Source organism: Diadema setosum, chromosome 16 (assembly GCF_964275005.1).
Source record: "Diadema setosum chromosome 16, eeDiaSeto1, whole genome shotgun sequence".
In the NCBI taxonomy this organism is placed as follows: Eukaryota; Metazoa; Echinodermata; class Echinoidea; order Diadematoida; family Diadematidae; genus Diadema; species Diadema setosum.
In genome coordinates this window covers 5,172,596-5,193,031 of record NC_092700.1, presented here as the reverse complement: position 1 = coordinate 5,193,031, position 20,436 = coordinate 5,172,596, and the positions used below count along the sequence as shown (strand labels likewise).

The 20,436-nt window shown below is 39.1% G+C and overlaps 1 protein-coding gene across 1 annotated transcript in view; it reads right to left on the bottom strand.

Annotated features, from left to right (window-relative positions):
- Positions 1-215: 215 nt before the first annotated feature.
- The window catches only part of LOC140240091 (two pore potassium channel protein sup-9-like), a 56,420-nt gene continuing 36,199 nt past the window's right edge, over positions 216-20,436 (bottom strand). The window contains exon 2 of the mRNA XM_072319898.1: positions 216-1,045. Within this exon, the coding sequence (XP_072175999.1) occupies positions 216-1,045 (830 nt within the window). The remainder of the gene's footprint in view (positions 1,046-20,436) is intronic.

Here is a 20,436-nt window from a genome sequence, read left to right as displayed (position 1 = left end):
ACGTATAGTAACCAAGGCAAGTTTGTGCATGAATATCTGTGGAAATGTTCATACAAAGGCTTACTAATAAAGCTGTCTCAGAGGTATAACCTCCCATATCATATAGCCATTGTTGTAAAGTAGAAGAAGAACGCAGACAACCGGGTCTACAAAATCGCGCCCGATATTCCCAAGGCGTCTATATCATCACTCCATGTTAGTCACAGATTGCGTAATCAAATCGACGCCCGTTTACCTGATCTGTCCGAATTTAGGAATTGATCGAAAACCTCGGCGTCTTCCGAATACAAGGTGCTGTACACGGCTGGGCTGTAGTTATTTGCGTAAGCCGTTTTTGTGTCCACACTAAAATCCACTGCGTACGAGTTGGCGTTAGTCCTGTGCCGTGCTTTACTGCTGCACGTGCACGTCTGACAGAACGACCTGTGCTCGCCCTTCGCGTGCGGTTCCAATAGCGGTCCGCGCGCGTGGTTGTGATTGTAAAAATTCATATGCGTGTCAATGTGATTTAGCTCGCCCGCGCTGTGCCTCAGCGCAATTTCTTGTTGTTCCTGTGCTTCGCGTCTCTCATCCTCTGTATTAAGAGTTAGCAATCTCAGCACGAGCAGGTTCATCACCGACGCAAGAACTACCAGAGCGACCAATATATAGATAATGCTGAAAAACACGTACTCCGGTTTCTTCTGTATCTCGTTATCCTTTTGCAAAGCCACGTAGTCGCCGAATCCGACGGTAGTCAGCGTTATCACGACGTAGTAGAGCGCGTCGAGGAAATTCCATTCTTCGAAGTGCACAAACGCCAGGGATCCTGACACCGTAATGATGATGTTAGCAAGGCCGCCGATGATGCATAGCTCCGTGTGGGACACTCCGACCTTCTTGAAGCGCAGACATCCCTTGACTTTCTTTACGCCGAATCCCATAAGGACGTTGAGACGTTCTCCGACGCTCTGGAACATGACCAAGTTCAGCGGAATACCGATGAGGGCGTAGATCATGCAGAAGACTTTTCCTCCAGATGTATGGGGAGCAGAGTGACCGTAACCTGCCAAAGAAGAAAAGTGGGACAAATTTTAGTCTCCGAATTGTTTCATTTTAATACTACTAAAAGAGTGTCATCTAAAAGAGAATTGCAGGAGCGAGAGAGAGAGAGAGAGAGAGAGAGAGATAAGTTTCATGTTTCGTGTGTTCCACAGTATCATTCTGCTCATAAGATCTTCAACATTTCGTCACCATTACGTCATTTCCTGAGGTTTGTGATTTTTGGACGAGACAATGAAAAACAATTACAAAGAAATAAGAGAAAGAAAAAAAAAAACAGTTGCTAATAAAAGCTTTGTGTCAAACTTCCATCTGTTGCTGTGATATCAGTCATGAAATCGTCATGTTTGTTTGTTGTTGTTGGTGGGGTTTTTTTGCCATGCGCTTCCGACCGTTTCCACTCTCATGGTCTTCCACTCTCTACTACTTTCTCCATATACCTGAGCCACCACGTTTCGACCTTGCACTTCGGAAGTCACAGGCCTGCTTGTCAATGTCAAATTTCCTCTCCTGCATAACCTAGTCTAGGACACGCCTTGTGCAAAGCTTCATCACCTATCCATAGCTGTAGCGTGTCATGTGACACCATGTAATTCCGAGGGACTTTTAGGGGAGAAGGGGCTTTGTCGACCTAGTTCACATCTTCAGTAGATTACGAAATCCCGCCGAGTGTGAGAATGCAACGGGCAGCCGTGCGCAGTTCCAACGCTTCATTTCGTTGCCAGTTTGCGGACAGGGCGAGTTCATATAAACTTGCGCACTGTGTATATCGCAGCACGTGTCCAATGCCTATTGGTACGTAGTGGTATACCAAATTCAAGTTCAAGTTTGTGAAACATTTATTTTCCATCTTTTTCATGTAGGAAATCACATCACATTTTAGCATGCAGAATTCACATTCATTTTTAAATTTAGAGAACGGACGAGAAAATGCTGTTCCACAAAACCCATCAACATCGCAGAGGAGCATTTTCAAAGTTAGCATGAGCCAGTCTTGTGATTATTCGGATCCTAACATCTTTGATAAAAAGTGCAATAAGCTAACATGGAAGGATGTCTTACAGTCTTTACTCGCCCATATCGTACTTACATCAAAGAAGGGGAAAATAATCCTCACGAATAAATTGGGTAGGCCTACCCATGAATCAGATGCAAAATAAGTTGTATTTCCATTAGATATAAATTCAATACTTGTCAAAATCAATGCGATAGCAACTCAACGAGCAACTTCAATAAGAACGAGAACAACGCCAACGCAATGCGTACAAGGTGCCAGGCTTTATAGCTATAACTTAAATGCAATAACGAAGGAGCGCTCTACATTGTTCCTATTGGTACGTGCACAATGGCATGTGCAATGGGCTACGGTTGCAACAGTTGGAAAGCCTAGCCTGCCTTGTGAAATGGAGAGAGAACACAACTTGGCGACGTCTTTCTTCGAGACCGTGTTGGTTTTCCTCCCCCGAACCTCCGTCTGCTTTGTGGCATTCCCAGGAGGCGAAGCGGTGTAATACATCCTCCTCTGTATCGCTGGAACATTTCGGCGAAAATTGGATCTAATGGCGAACACCGCGCTATCATATCTCAAGCTGATCGATGGATTCGCGGTGTGCTTGCCACGGCCGATGACCGGCGGGCCGAACACGAAGAGGGCCCCTGCAGTCACGGGTGGGCGAGTGAGCTCAGATCACTGGGCAGAAACGTTCCATTGTCGTACATTTCTAGACTACACACTATCACTACAGACTAACTGATCCCAGGTCTCAAGTGGCGCAGCGTATTCATTCTACTAGGCATTATTGTTTATCTATTTATGAGTGTCAATGTGTGTGTGTGCTTTTAACAAAGCTAAAGCTGGTCTTTATTGTGCGACGCATCCCTTAATGCACAAAAATTTTCAACGCACATAAATCATCATTTTAATGATTTGGTACTGAAGGAAATAGTGTTACTTTGAATTGATTTAAATTGAAAGCGCTATGAAAACAACAAAAGTACAAAGTAATTCAGAGGGTCAATATAACACTGCTCTCGACAAATGTGCTCAACATAGTAACAATGAAAATAATCAAGGGCATCTGTCTTTTTCCTACACAGACTGAAAGCTAATCCATCTGTTCTTATCTCTCTGGTAGTAAGCACGGAATACAAAGACTTCCCAGACGAATTTAGAACAAAATTCATTTCAAGATTCTCTCAAAAGAAATCATGTGTTGTCTCCAGAATTTCTCAGACACTAAAGTAATTTCGGCAGTTCGTGTCTGTGCGATATAGATATATCTTTGCGTACTGAACAAGCAGAATGTCATTTATAGGGCAACTTTATTCCACTAGTAAAATAATATCTGGGAGAACAAACATGCATTTGTTTACCAAAGTAATTTAATAGAATTTGGCTCCTTCAGTGACAAAGGTAGGTATGCCAGGCGGCTGTTGATTCAAAGTGTACGTGTGTTCACACAAGATCGTTCGACGGGAGGCGAAAGACGCACAACAGCACGAGCTTTACATAATCCTCTTCTGTTTTCGAAAAAAAAAGTCCCTCCTTCATACCACATAACTGACATCCCCCCCATTAGATATGCATCGTCCCACAGGTGAGACACGCCGCCTTGCATGTTCTGCAGACGTCCCCGTATCGATCGGAATTGGGACAGAATATCAAGATCTTGAGGAGGTAAAATTTGTAGTCAAGGCCACGTCAAAAAGACTGCTCGAGTCGAGACTAAACACAAATCACTGTAGCTCACGATAAGCATCTCTGCATCTTTATATCGCTTCGATAAATGTAATCCTTATGGTTCTGCTCTATAACGTTATTTCTTGTTCACTCCGATTTTGTTTTCTCTTGTGATTGGATATAGGCTCCCTTCTGTTTCTTAAGCTCTTATTAATTGTATCTACATTAAAATATGATTGACAGACCTTGTTTGGGTGGATAACAAAATGATATCTAACCTGTTTGACTCAGACATTGCGACGTCGAGAGGTTAGAATTTCCCGAAGGGATCGGAGGGAATAAGCTGTAGCTAAGCCTTGCGAAGCATGACGCTTTAAACTCAAGTGTGTGCGTGTAGGAGGAACAATGGGCCTTGCTGCTTTACATAACCCAATATCACTACTCACAAAATGTTTAGGTAAAACCACATGGATCCTTAACATACCACACAGACACGCACACACACACACACACACAGACATGTGCAACCCACTGACAGTCTACCAAAGAGATAACAATACACATTGCCTACTCATATTATAATTTCTGTGCACAATACTCTCCTACGCACTGCGAGGAAGGTATACGGGTATTACCCATACACACTATCAAACTTTTGAGGCTCAGCAACGTGCGACAAGCAAGGGTGCCTCAAAGTATCAACTTAGGGTTACTAGCACTCTATCTTCTATTAGATTCAGGCTACCTTTACTTGTTTTGTAATACTCGAAAATGTAAATAAGTAAAAAAAAAAGCAAATGAATAGATAATTAATTCAATACATAGCTGAAGAAAAACGAATAAACAAGAAAGTATAAGTAGATGCACAAATGCACAAATAGATTAATTAACGAATAGATAGATAAATGAATAGATTAAGATAGAAAGAGCGACGAGAGAAAAAAAACTCTTATGTAAGAAAAGAAGAGGGAGAAAGTTAAAATAATTATTTCTTTATTCTCTCGCTACCTCAAGTCTATCTCCTTCTAGAAAATGTAGCTACACCTTATTTTTTCGTCTTCTTCTTCTTCTTCATCATCATCTTCTTCTTCTTGTTAGGAGGCAGACTTAACCAGAAGAAGAAGAAAAAAAAATGTATAGCTTCATTTTCTAGAAAGAGATAGACTTGGGGTAGGGAGAGAATTAAAGGAAGCACGCATTGACGCAAGAATAGCGCCATGTATCAAATTCTAAAGCCCACTGTATATAACAGCTTGTCAAACTCAGAAAGTGGCGCCAGTTTTGATCCTAGTTACACTGCACACTAACATACGCTGCAGCAATGCATGATGGTGGCTACTCAAGTATGTGGGTCTTGGATGCGTCCGTCTCCATCTGGTTGTACAGTGTGAGGCGGTGGTAATTATGTAAACATTGCATTACATGTGATCTGCGTAGCGCCTTGCCATACAGCACCGTGTCTGTTGACCAGGGCCCTGTTTCATAAAGCTGTTCGTAAAGTTACGAACAACTTACGAGTGACTGGTGATCAGTTCTTGTGCTGAATTATTGAAATTCTGATAGGTATAGCACATCGGAACTGATCACCAGTCGCTCGTAAGTTGTTCGTAACTTTACGAACAGCTTTATGAAACAGGGCCCAGGTATACGAAGATATCTTTTCTTTTCTTTATCTCAGCACAAAACACTGTCGCAGCCTAGCATGACAGACGTAGGAAATAAACAGTTGGTTCTGTTATGTGGGCATGAAATGTGAAGTCTATCAATTGTTAACTATTTTAAAGCCAACAATAAACATTATTTACAGAGACACAGTGTGCAGAAAGTGGTGCATTGCAAAGGAAAATGAGACTGGAGTTAAAAACCCAGAGGTTTGTATAATGTCATCAACAGGTAAACCTCAAGAAGTGTCGTGGCTGAATCTTTTTTAATCAATAATGTCATCCGCTGTATAGCTTTACCTTTGTTTCCTCACGACACAATCTAGGCCTACATGTTTGAATGCAGAAAAAACATAATAATAAATGGTTTACATAATTTTAGATGTTGTCGCGAGGGAATGATTTCTTTAGTGTCATTATTTAGAGTGATTATGAGTGTTATGCCCATAGGTCACGATTCGAAAACACTTGTATGGATTAATTGCCTGTAAAGTAAAATGTGTGAGCAAAATAAAATGTTATAAAAATAATAATAAATAGTTTATACATAATTTTAAATGTTGTCGAGAGGGAATGATTTCTTTAGTGTCATTATTTAGAGTGATTATGAGTGTTATGCCCATAGGTCACGATTCGAAAACGCTTGTATCGATTAATTGCCTGTAAAGTAAAAATGTGTGAGCAAAATAAAATCTTGCAGAAAGTCAATAGGTTGGAATTGTTTTTCGTTATCGTTTCCCGAACTTCAGTTTCCTTCTCAAAAGTTGTGTCTTCTTGCTTTTCTATTCTTGTCGTCGTCATTTCGTCCTTGTTACGTCCTCCTTTTCAAGCTTCTATTTCTTTTCTTGAAGAAGCTGTAGATGTTGCAGTTGTTCTCTCTTTTTTTTTTTTTTTTGGGGGGGGGGGGCAATGCTTCGTATATTAACTTCATGGACATGTAGCCTGATTCCTGCCTCGGCTAACAGAAGCTTTTCTCTATTCGACTAGAAAACACATAATACGTGTGCCAACTTGAATAGAAGTGGCAGAGATTGTTACGAACCAACAAGTCTACTCCCGCGTATATATAATTCCTCCTCATCGTAGGCGGAAACTTCTCTCTTGCGCTGGCATTCTCCGGGAATTTGTTCGGCCTACATCGTCATTTACTGGGCAAATTGTCCTTGCCAGAGTCAACAGAGGGGTGGTATTTTCACGTGACGTGCCCCAGTGGAGAACGAAGTCGGCAGATGCTGCTGTAAGCATGGTAAAGACTGATAACCTATACCTATCAGGAGGGGGCTGCCGAAGAAGACTGTACATCTTGTGTTCTGAGGGCGAACACTGGATAGAGTACTTTGTATCGCTGCGCAGTGGATGGTGCGGTTTGGCTGATTGTAGTGATATACCAATTCACTCGTCTATGCCGTCGACAGTTGTTCAAAGCATGTGCAGGATATTTTAAAAACAACAAAAACACACAAAAAACAACAACAAAGCTATGACAAACCAGTGATAATCCGCGCACTAGCATGACTAGAAAGAAAAACACATTCAACAACTTATCTATTCCTTATAACATTGTTTAAGCCATATTTCATTTGATACTTTATCATGACGTGTTTTTGTTTTCCGACCCGCAGACAGAAAAGAACAAAAGAGAAGAAAATCAATTCTAGCACTGAGTTCCTTTAGGATTTACATTATGCCAGAAATGCTATTATTCGGAAGACATAAATATTTTCCTGATGTGAAGTTTGATGTGCAGGCTATGGAATATGAAGTGCTTGAAAGACGGCATCTATTTTGCTGATGAACGCATGTCTTTGCTTTCAATTATCGTATGAGTGTGGATGCAATTAATTTTGGGCACGGTAAATGCTACAGGACGCTAATAACTGCACAACAATCTTCTTTACGATTATGGCAATAACAGCCGACCCAAAATTTCTTCGTCAAGACAACATTTAAAGACAGAATATTGCAGTTGATAAGTCCCGGGACTCGTTCTTACTGTAGACAGTGAGTACGTTTTTCGAAAGAAACAATTCCTTTATCTTATGTTTACATAAAATATCTTTCAGACTTCGACATAAACTGTGCATGGTTGTTTATTTGTTTTTGTTTTGTTTTTGTTTTGTTTTTTTTTTTCTTTTCAAGTAAACCAAGCATGTATTCATCTCTTTTTTTTATGTAAATGTTTTTTTTTCTACTTTTGTCCTGATTTGTTTCATCTAATTGTATTTTGTATATATGTTTCATGTACATGTGTATATGTTTTGAAAAAAAAAGTATGTCATTTTTACCTCATGATGCACGGACATGAGGAAGAACAGCCGTCTGGCTGAATCATGTGCCGTGTTGAAATAAATGAAATGAAATGAAATGAAATGAAATGCTTATTTGCTGGATAGCCAATATTCACCTGCACTAGTTAGTCTTTCTTAGGTCCAGTTGAATGTGCGGCGGACCACTTCACTGTTTGTTGTTTGTTTTTTTATCCTGCTCTTTGCGATGACTGAAGGAAGCGGGATTTTCTACGTGTCTCTCACAAAATGGACCTCCATCTTATGTCCTATCCTTTATAGGGACAGAGTGTTTTGCCTCTCTACGAGAGGTGGAGATCACACATAACATTGCTCACTAAAATTATCGACTCGGGATTCGAACCCGGGTCATGTGGACAGAGAGGCAGACCCGCTAAGTTCAAGTCACTGCAACGTATGAATCAATAACTCTCTTTTCAAGGGGAACCACGTTTTTGCCACGCAAGGCACCATGGAGTGAAAACAATAACCTGTTTATTCAGTGTAACGCGCGACAGACACTAAGCCTTGCAGCAGACACCGCCGTCTGTCAAAAAAATATCCGAGTTACGTGTTTGATGCTCTTTAAAGAAGCCGCGTATAACAGAGAGAAAACTTTATTCCATTCATGATTGTGCTCAAAAGCAAGCAGTTTAGTCAGCTATTCTAATTTCCCTTTTTGTTTACTGACTGTGTAAGAAATCGTGTCTGTTTTAGAAGCATTACCACTGCAAAGTGGTAAGTGAGAAATTCAGAAGAAAAAAAAATCTGCAATTCATCGAATATGAAAACCCCGCTTTGTGGCCAGAAGCTTTGACACATTGAAGGACGGCATCTCACGTTTTTTCTCCTTGTACAGCCATACTATCGTTGTTGTTTCTGTTTGTTTTTTGTTTTTTTTTGGTTGCCATGGCAATCGCTGTCACAGACAGACATCCACCCGCGCAAATCACGTTCGATACCATTTCCAGTAATTTGTATGGATACAGTGTATAAATAAACACACCATGAGAAGCGTAAGAAAGCTCTGATCAGCTTTTTATTATCTCTCCATGCATATTTTTGATCAGAAGTTGTAAAAAATGAACGTTAGGAAATTGTGTCATTCATGACTAGTGAGTAGTAAAGTTTGATATTTGCATGAAGAGATATATATTCTTTTTTTTTATACATGTAAGAATATGACAGATTCTCGAGGGCAATTGATCACGTAGGAACTATATTTCATGTCTCCCCTCCGACCCACACATATCATGATGACGAAATAGGAAAGAAGAAAACTCTCAACAGTATACCAGCTTGTATGTACAACAAACGATCTACTGACCTACATTTGAGGCCTCGGCCATGATATCGGAATGTCTCCTTTCTTTTGACGCTGAAATGAAAGGGATGTTGTGTAACATTTCATCATCTCGTTCTCGAAAGGAAAAAAAAAAAAGAAAAGACACAGAGAATTTGTGGCTGATGGAATAACGACAAAACTATGCAACATTTCCCCTCGTTAATCCGCAGCTTCAGCGAGGATACAGCAGACAGTATAGCAACAAATATTGACGAATGCAAGGAGAATGCGCCGTGGCACGCACGCTGGTACGTGATTACACGACGATGTTCTTGGTAGGCCGAGAAAAGAGCACGTGCAAACGACCGACGGAGCCATGCAGATTAAATCAACCATTAGCAGCTAACTGCGCCCTGCGGACAATGCTATTCATGTGTCATATCCACCCCCCCCCCCCCCCCCACCCTTCACCCCACTCCGCTTCCCCAAGCTGTCTGGGTTGGCCTCAACAGAGTTCGGGGCCGAGTGGTTTGTACGGGCGACTTTGAGCAATATGATTGATGAGTTGAGAAATGATTCCTCTGGTTTATAGTAGCCATAAGCCATCTTTTAAAAAGGAGAGCTGGCCTCTTTTACGAGACTTCTAGACTGCAATGAAATTCTATTTGCTTTGCCCATATGAGAAACACCGCTGCAGAAGTAAATTTCATGAAATATGTTTGTGCGTGTGCGTGTGTGTTTGTGTAGGTGTGTGTGCGCGCGCGCGCGCGTGTGTGTGTATGTATGTATGTAGGAGAGGGGGTGGTGGAAGGGGCTGAGTTTGAGTTAGCATGCTGTGTACATTCTATGTGACAAACTGTCTCTTTTGCCCTATGTGTAAAGATTAAATTTGGCCATTAGTGTCGCTGTAATGCTGGCAGTGATGTTTGGAAGAACTGAAAGGTATAAGGTAAAAAGTATAAAGACAATAAAACATTGATAACTAAAAATTAAGTGACGAAGATGTTTGAGAAACGACTGGGAAACATAATTTTGGCTTTTCAAGCAATGAAAACTGTATAAATTGCAAGCCTTGCATTATTGTGTGACTCCCGAGGGAAATAAGTTGTAGGTGCCTTGATTTGAATGTAAATACAGCTAAATAAGATTTCTGCTGATGTGTCAATCTTGAAGTGTCGGGGAAAATAGTGTTAACTTTCAAATACTGTGTGTAAATGCATCGAGGACAAATAAAGCAGAACAATTTATTCTACTCAATTCATTACTCACGTAAAGGGATCGTTTCGGCGATACAAATCTGTTAGAAACGCTTATCATCACACGTTTATCTATCTATATATATACTATCAACAATGTGTAAATGCAATAAGATAATGCAGAAACCAACAGATCAAATCAAATCAAATCATACATCAGACACGTCAGATACAACGCTTGTAGAGCGTGACTAATTGGACATATATTTCTTTTGTTAACGAGAGACAAAAATTTCTTCTTACAGCCTATTGATGCGTTCAGAATGCCTGGAATTTACAGAAATGACCAAAGTGTGACGATTGAGGGGAAGGGGGCGTTTTAGTCTAACACTTTCCTTTCTAAAGAAAACTCTGTACGTGAGTCGGCTTTTCCAGGAAGTCAAAGATCCGTGAAGATCAGGGGTAGATCTTAACTTATTACTCATGAGAGACGGATGTGCCATGTACAAGATCATTCAGCCTGGGGATAAAGGGATCGTACAGTTTTGGTTGAGACCTAATTTCAGGTTTCTAACATTTTTTTTTTTGGTGAGATAATGAGAAACCTCTTATGAAACATGAAAGAGCATGTAATTCTATGAGGAATTCAACGTTTATTTGATGAAAATTGGTTTTGAAATGGCTGAGATATCCAAAAAGGAGCGATTCTAATAAAGTGTGGGACCCACATTTTATTACGATCGCTTTGTTTTACTTTGTTTTCGGATGTTTCAGTCATTCCAAACCGATTTTCATCAAATAAACTTTGAATTCCTCTTAAAATGGTATGCTCTGTACTATATCATAAGTTTTTTCTTGGTATCTCGCAAAAAGTTAAAAGCCCAATTCTCATCTCAACCAGTACTGTACCATCCCTTTATTCTGTTTAGTTAAATTTTTTCTTTGACATTTGAAGAGTTTCATTGCATATCTAACCATCGTCCATCATCAGATAGAACAAGATACAACCCTATACCAGTATGTGATACCTCACTTATTCCTTCACAAGGAATTCATATCCAAAAGGAATGATGAAAAATATTCGGTATTTTATTATTAGGTTCTTTGTTTTTAACAGCTTTCATCCCAAATACGTCAAATTAACAAGAATGAAGTTAAGCCATTATGAGACCAAATTCTTCATATTATTGTTACATCTATCCCTTTGTAGTCTTTTAGACATTCCGTTATCGTGGTTATTGATTGTTTCTCGTCGGTAATGTAATTATTCACACCTAAAAAGGGCAATATATTGTAGTGTAAAGCGTGACTACATAAGTTCCAACATCATTTACACTCTTTGTAGTATTTCTCCATTCCGCAAACAATATAATTTTTTGTGTATTATGTAGATAGGTCCCTGGGCTGCCACGTGCTCAAGCTTTTGCTTATAGTGGCAGTCCTTCTTCCGCATAATTTCTCAGATAATTATTTGGAAAATTGGTAATACGATTTATAATTTGTTAATGAAATTAATTTACACATCGATTTTCCTTCTTTGAATCATGTACTTGTAATCTGCTTACTGATATTCCATGTGATATTACGGAAAATAATTTTGATTTATGTATGAAATTGTGTTGGAAGAAAAATAAATCAAACAAACAAACAAACAAACAAACTCTCAGTATTTTATAGCCTGAGATTAGTCGTGATTTTCACTAATATCAATATCGTCACAACCGACAGATCATATAGCTGTTTATTACAATCTGTCATTAACTTTCTCAGCTCTGTCATTATAATATTCTCTAAATTATTCAATCCCGTTAATATTCTGAAAACGCTCATTCCTTCTTAGAATCTATATTTTCCCATTCAGTTATCAAAGCGGAGCTGATTCATTAGATTAATCCATCGCTACCTAAAGTTACATGTAATAGGATGATTATTCATAATTCTTAAGACATAGGTCACTTCAATAGGGATTGGTTAACATTAATCATGGATTTCTTACATATCTCCAACATTTCCAATGTAACACGGGGTTGAAAGTTGTCACAAAAATCATATCATTTTCAGCTGATAATTGTTAAAAACAAGACAAATCACAACAAGTCATATTTCTCTTTGTGAATTCCTAGATGATGAAAACATGATATTGATTACTGCAGAATAGTTCAAATGGTTTTACACTTGATGTTTTCATTGTCTACATGAGCTTGTATAATATAATAGGGGAGTCTCCCGCGTAAAACGTCATTTGCTACATCAGTCGAATCCACAGACTCCGATTAATGGTGGATAGTTCCTCCTCTATACGAGGAAGCATGGACGTTTTACCCATCGATTATAAGAAATCTTTTCCATCCCTTCGTTGACCCATTACCGCTATGATAGGTGTATCGAACGGGACCCCAGTGTGCGCCGGACGCAGGCTGGTAAGAAAAATTGCTATCGATCATTTTACAAGTACTCTCCCAAATGGGTTCAATAAATCATGACCCGGAGGGGGAAAATGTGATTGAAAATCATACGTCCACGACATTTTCATCTCGGAAAAGAAAAGGGAACAACAGCCCCTACCTAAAATCACGTTGTACTCTCTCTCTACACTCGAGGCGCGCACATGAACAATTGAAACGCAATAATCAAGAGTAGCGTAAAACGCAGTGATATTGAATGTTTTCTAAGTGTACCGTGTTCCAGCTGGTTAAGTTGTATTTTCATCTGATTTCATCTGATACAGAGCAACCAAAAAAAAAAAAAAAAAATAAAATAAAAATCAAAGGATGATAATCTCAGGGTGAAAGGAATTGTTGTTTACAGTTTTCTGCACATTGTGAAGAGGTCCAATATCTATCAAAAGCTATAGAGAATAATGGGCATAAAGCTAGCAGTGACGCGTTTTGTGGTGTCACTGGCGTTGCATGTGGACAGTATGAAACAGGCCTCAAGGACTTACATACTAGGGAAAGACCCGTTCCTGTCCAAAATATAGCAAAACAGATAATGCTTATCGCACTTGGACGCCATGGATTCCTTCAGGACGCGTTCACACTTTCTATTCAGTATGTCCTCTGAGACCGAGTGAAATGAAGAAATGACTGCAGTGTAATTATAAAAAACAACTTACACTTACACAATCTTGACAGTACTTCCGATGGGTTTTGCCACACTTAGATGGAGGCGGCTGAGTGTTATTAGGTCGACGTTTTGAAGACGCATCCGTCGCTTCATGCATATCGAAACCTTGATATATATATATATATATATATATATATATATATATACATATATATATATGAAGAGTTTGTTTGCAAAACCCGATAAGTCCATATTTGCCAAATGGAGATATTTGCGATTAAAGGTCAAGAAAAATATAGAGAATAATAAGAAAATTTTTGCCTCTTTTGACCATAACTTCAAAAATATACATTTATATGTAGTGACCAATATATCATTTAAAAGGTATTATTTTGTACTTTATGACCGAGACCGTACTTCAAAATCTTCAAAAATGGACTTATCGGTTTTTGCAAACAAACTCTTCATATATATATATATATATATATATATATATATATATATATATAGATGTATGAATTACATGAAAGGCGAATTCTTAATGTTATTTATCATTATCATCTGGCAGCCATAAAGTGCATCTTCAATGTAGGATGGTAAATAGAAAAAAATATAATAAATGATATTTATGTCTGATAAAAACAGAGATTTTGTCTTGCAAAAAGAAGAATATACCATTATCATTGAATTGTTGGCCCACAAGGTTGATAATTAATTACCGATCAATATTCAGGAACCGCCTTTGTATATTAAACGAGGCTTATGAGTCGTCCCCTGATTTCAACAATGATGCCATCATGCATTGCAGACATGGAGTATATCATCCAAGTCTACAACTAAAGCATGAACCCCAAGCAATTAATCGTCTTACGTATAATATCAAATACAAATAGCTATATTTACATCGGGAAACAGAAACCATTACAAAGATGATGTGTTTCTTTCCTTACTTTGGGAAATGAATAGATTTTTTTTCCTTGTTTTATCAGCAAGCAATAAATTTCTTGGCATAAACTCCGTGAAGGTAACGTTGTTGGGCCCAGGCTGTATGGACCCCTCCTCCAACTTATTTCTAATAGTCTGTCGGTGTTACTATTGTTTCTTGTGCATTGTAAAGACCAAATCAACACGGAGCTACTACATAAATATCATATACCTCAGCTACTGCGCAATCCATCCATGATCAAGTACCTATAACAGTTGTGTCCATCAGCCAACTTTAAAAACGAAAATAATGTATGCTTAAAGATGATATTGAAATAAAACCCACTGCAACATGTTTAAAGATATGAAACTAGTGTGCACGCAAACTAGGAAATATAAAAGTTTGCATTTGTGTCTTGATTCTTTATAAGAAATCAACAAACCCACCGAAGACAGATGAAAAACTTATTGCTCCATGGAAGAAAATGAAGGAGATGAAATCTAAAGTGAAATAAGCTTAAGTAACAGAATAAGCATTTTGTTCCAACAAAAGTAAAGAAGACCTTAAATGCACTAGCTGCTCATGAAATTTACATGTCGGCAAAGCCATATGCATGTAATGCTTCAAAACAAATACACATAGTCGCCAATCGTGATATTATGCATTCCACGTCATGCAGGCTGGAAATCCGATGCTAAACATGAACTGTCATCGCATGAAATATGAAATTGAAGCTGAAAGTCCATCTAAGCCAATTTCACCGGTTAAAGTACTACTGTCACTATATATGCTCGGACATTTTCTGCCAGATGAATTATTCACATGGGGGAGAACGGACAAAAGTAGCAGTACTACAACTTTCGAGAAAGGGGAATAAATAACTTCTTCAACAATCCTTTTTACTTAAAACTAAATTTCTAAAACTTCAAGTACATTAAAGGAGGAAGCATGCCTCGGGTGACAGCCTATTATGTAAAAATAACCATTAAGCATGGCAGATGAAATCACATCTTCAATGTTGTTTTAGCCACATCCTTTTGCCAAAAATGTTTTAAATCAACAATCAGTACATAAGAATACTCTGAAGAATTTGTTTCAAAACGAGAACAACATTCGCTTCTGCTCTTTTATTAAAGTTTTCATTTCAATCTATATCTTCATTTGAAATCTCACTTTTTTTCATGCTGTATGATTATTATGATACTTCCAATAATGACAATACGTTTATTTATAATAATAATGAATAATGATTAAAATACTTGCAGTAAGAGGAAGAAGAAGACGACAGATTGCTATTTTGCTGATGGTCCATTGGTTCCTCGATGTACCTACTGCGTTTTTGGGTGTATGCGTGTGTGTGTTTTTTCCCTTTTCTTTGCCTTTGGCTTCCATTTCAGAACTTCCCCTCAAATGGAAAAAAAATGATTAGGTCAGAGCTCATGCATCCTTCCGACGACAGAAACAAAAATCATCCAAAAGATGCAAAACCTAAGGCCCCTAGCTTCTTGCCAATGTCGAGGGGCCTGATTGAAAGCAACGCTGACAAAAATAATCAAGATATGCAACTTAATGTCATCGTAATTGCCTCACTGTAAGACCTGCTTCAAAACTGATGGGGAATATCTTCTCAGTACAAATCTGATTACGCCAATTGTCGTTTGGAGTCACGCTCGTATATGACACAGAGAACAATGTATAGCGCAGGTTTTATTGTGCCACATCTAATCTGCTACTAAATGGAATTTCAATAAGGTGATAGAGAAAACACGTTTCCTCTCTCTCTCTCTCTCTCGCTTCTCTTCAACTTTACTCTTTTTCTCCCTCTCCTCGCTTTTCTTTATTTTTTTCTTTCTTTTCCTTTTTTTTTTACTACGTGATATGTGTTTGCGCATGTGTTTACGCAAAAACAAGACAATTAAAGACAATCTATACCGTGGAGAACAATGCAAATAGAAGAAAACGATTAGAAATGCTTACTAACTATGATTATGGAGTCTTTCATCTTTGTCTTGTTGTTTTGCTCGCCTTCCGTTTTATTTTCGTCGTTTATCCCTCTTTTTTTCATTTGGTTGAGGACAAGACTCGCAAATTATTTGTGGAGAGCTTTAGATGTATACCATAATTTGTGGAGACTTTAATACAGCTCGATCTAAATGAGAGTCGACGTGTTTGTAATTGTCTGACCATGGATGGATCCTATCAAGAAGATTGAAACATGTATGTCGGGTGATGTTGCTAATGACAAGATTGTTTAGAATTCGTGCACTTAAAAGCCACCGATGGACCCGGTAAGAAAGCTTTGCAGCGAGTACATAATTTCGCTGATAATTACCTTAATTGTACCCATTTCGTCGGAGATAAGGCGAACGCATGGAAAGCTTGCGGCCGGCGCATTTACACATGCATCGCCAATTCGCCCGCCGTACCACTTATCCCAAATTAGACCTATCACATCGCAAATCTATCGCCTTCGTATTCCATGCGTCATTTTGCCGGCGGCTTCGAAACCGTAATCGCTAACATTAAGCCGTCTTGGGTTTCATAAACGCGTCGGAGAACGTCCATTCGCACCCTCACACCAGTAGATCGCACATTGAGAAGGTCCGCTGCTTGTCTACAATTGGCTATTTAGAGCCACAGTAGATACATATAGATACACGTCATGTAGATATATCCTAGAGAAGAATGAACGCATTATCAGTGGTGGATCCAGAGGGGGCACACCGGGCGCGTGTACCCCCTCTTTATTTTTTGGTTAAAACAAAAGAAATAAAAATTGAAAATGAAGGGGGTGCATGCGCCCCCTTTAATAAAATATATCTAGCAAAGGAGGTTCCCCTTTGCGGAATTCCTGGATCCGCCCGTCATTATTGTACGATTTCATTTTCGGTCAGCCTTACCGTGTTAATGACAAAACACGCTTATAATATCACTGTATTATGCTTTATTCAGGATATAATTTTCTGACATCATTCGCACGCGATTGTATCGAAATAGTATTCTGGGAGCCATTCGTTTTGTTTCAAAAGAAGGAAATGCTTGGTTTTTTTTTCCCCTTCGTTGACTTTGTAGTCTGAGTTCAAAGGGGCGATGACCCTATCTGGTATCCATGACTTTAATAACACTATTGAAATCGGCGCCCACCGTGTCGGCGCCAATGACCAGCGGGCGGCCGGGACGGCCGGCGTTTAGCCAATGGTGGGTATACCCCACTGCGCACCTGACTGACTGCCTACAGTGCGTTTATCCACGTGTGTTGGCAGCGACCCAGAGGGAAAACACATCCAGCTGGCTTTAATAGTCCACGTGACTCCAGTATGATGTCAGAGGCAAACCTCCTCCATAGTATACGAGTCTAGAGTCTATACTATCCACTCGAATCGATACCCCCTCTATCCTCCTCGCTTTAATAAACGTTAGCTCTTGTAACGTACTTAACACTCAACCGATGCGAAACATACCAGCAGATTGCGAGCATCCATACGAACGCACACACAAAACGTACTACAAAAGCACACAAGTCTATGGTATAATATTCATTTAACTTTAAAACGTCTATCTTCACTGGCTGACCTTGCAAACAATTTCATTTTCGGAGAGTCACTGACCGAAACTGATTCGATATTGGCATGCAGTACCCGGCTTTTAGATTAACACCAGTCCCCTGTTGGGAGAGTCTCTGCGTCATTCGCTGTAAATATTTGTCCTTTTACAAAATCTAATAGAGGAGACTTGTCCTAGATTCAGTCTCTTGCCAAACAGTGGTGTGGACGGAATGTTTCTTTAAAAGACGCTGCAAAATGCGAAAAAGGTGAATATCCTGCGCAGTTAATGGAATGTGGAAAAGATTAAGAAGAATTAATCTACGGCATATCTATCGCTTGAATTTGGAATATAATATAACCATACTGCTAACGAGTTGAACACACACACACGGACAAAAAAGGGCTCATTACACTCATGAGGTTACTAATGAGTCTTTAGACTTCACTCACAAGCCGTTCTCTCATAAACAGATATTTATTGCATCGACAGACACACAGAAAAACAGGTCGAGATAATAATGAATAGGACATTCAACATACTACAATTATGAAAGTGTTGGGTTTTTTTATGGTCATATCTAATTCTAAGTTGTTTGTGACAACAACCTTTGGCTATGTGAAGAAGATTTTAAGATGGATCACATTGACCACGAATGGCTGAATGTGTGATTGGATTTGTTTAATGCAAATATAATGTGCCCGGAATGAACCAACATGCGGTAGGGAAGAGGGTCTCTAATGTCATTTTCTCCCTCGCTTGAGAAGATGTGACATTTCAACAGACACCATGATTCCTCTTCGAAGGGAAAACAATCTTTAAATAGATCTCCCGAGTATCACTTTCAAGCGACCTCAATATCAGGAGCGTTCGGTGGATACAAGGGGCTCTCTTTCGAGACAGAGCCGAGCTGAAATCCACTTTATTCCTTCATCCCCAACCCCCCTTCCCCACCTCCAAACTTAATGGACAGTAATGTTACCGCAATGGAGCAGCGGGGAAAACAGGAAAGCAAGAACGCACCGAGGCTAGAATCATTCGATTTGGAACAGATTATCGTCTGCTTAGACTAGGAATCTAATATTTCGCCAGGCGAGTTCGTCACGCTGTCAGCCTAAGTCCGTATAGGGAGGCCGGGGTCTTACAACGGTGGGATAATGAAGTGGGTCACAATATTATCTCACGATTATAGTGCATAATGTTCTTTATTGTTAGGCAGCCAATGCACAAACAGATTATGCTTACATACTCTCTTAAAGGTATACGCATACATAAAATATTATTTCATTTCATTTCATATGCAGAGTTGTGTTTGTGAGTCTGCGATTTGTATGAAGACCAAAATTCATAAGAGAGAGAGAGAGAGAGAGAGAGGCAGACAAAAATGTTTATTCATCATCTACCATATAAGCCATTATATTGATGTAGTAGAATTCTGTGTTTTTATAAGTATACAGCCATTATAGCTTGATATCCATGGACATGCCAAATGTGTTCGCTATATTTGTATGCAAATTGCTTACGGCGCCTTCTTTTACCAATGCTGGAGTATACCATGGTAACACATTATTCCCTTTTCACACACGCAGATACACACTCTCCCAATTTGCAATGGCATTATCTCCGTACTCAATAGTCCCTAAAGTGAAACGTAAACTAGCATGACAGGATAATGTTTGTTTGGAAGTGAATTACCGGGTGCTCTTATGTTTCCACTATATCCCGCGTGCACCATCGTGCGTGCGCCATGCGACAAACGCCATTCAACCCAAACAAAATCCCCCTTCGTGAACCCATTAAACGCCATTTCTGATTGATGTAAACGTATAATACTCACTGCTACCCCATTAACAGTAATGACTACGTCCAGCGGTCAGGCCTTCGTAATATGTGAATAAAGGTGACTTGTTCTTAAAATCGCTTGCGCGTAATGACAAATAGTTCGGTTTTCACTTCACGTATAATCGACGTCTGGTAAACATAATACTTTGCCTTGAATGTCTCCGTTTTTACTCCATTGTACTAAGACACGTAACTTATGCTCCTATTTTCCACTACTGTCTCAAGCATCGTTTTAAATGTCCTCCCCCACCAGATAAATAGTTGATGATATCATGAACATTAGAACATCAATTTCAAACTAAACTGATTGGATGAATGTAATGGTTTGAATAATTATTAAGCCATTAATATCTGAATGTTAAAATATATTTGTGCATAGTTGATTTTCTTTACAATGCAATGATGAACTGATGCTGTACTATATAAAAAGCGATGAAGGTGAGAGAATTTAAAAGATACAAAAAAAAAACAAGCAAACACAATTATTATGGTTAGCAATCTACAAAAAAAAAAAAAAAAAAAAATGTGCCACGGAGTTCCGATATTCCTACGTTGTTATTCAAACCGTCCATTAATGATAAATCTTGCCCGAGTATTTGCCCCGCTTGTTTGCTCCATTTTAGTATTTCAGAAGATGGTCTTATTAGTGTCAACAGTGACAGTTTAGTCTCCTTTCAAGTACCCGCCGCGTAAATCTAAAGACTCGTGTTTATATTGTCATCAATATCGCCTGGCTATGAGTTACTCCTTATTGCGTCGCGGTCCATATGTTACGAAGTAAACACAGCTGGTTTTACAAACACAACGTACACTTGCACACATTGAAGCCCACACACAAATATATACACACATACACACACACACACACACACACACACACACACACACACACATTTATGTATACCCATCGGA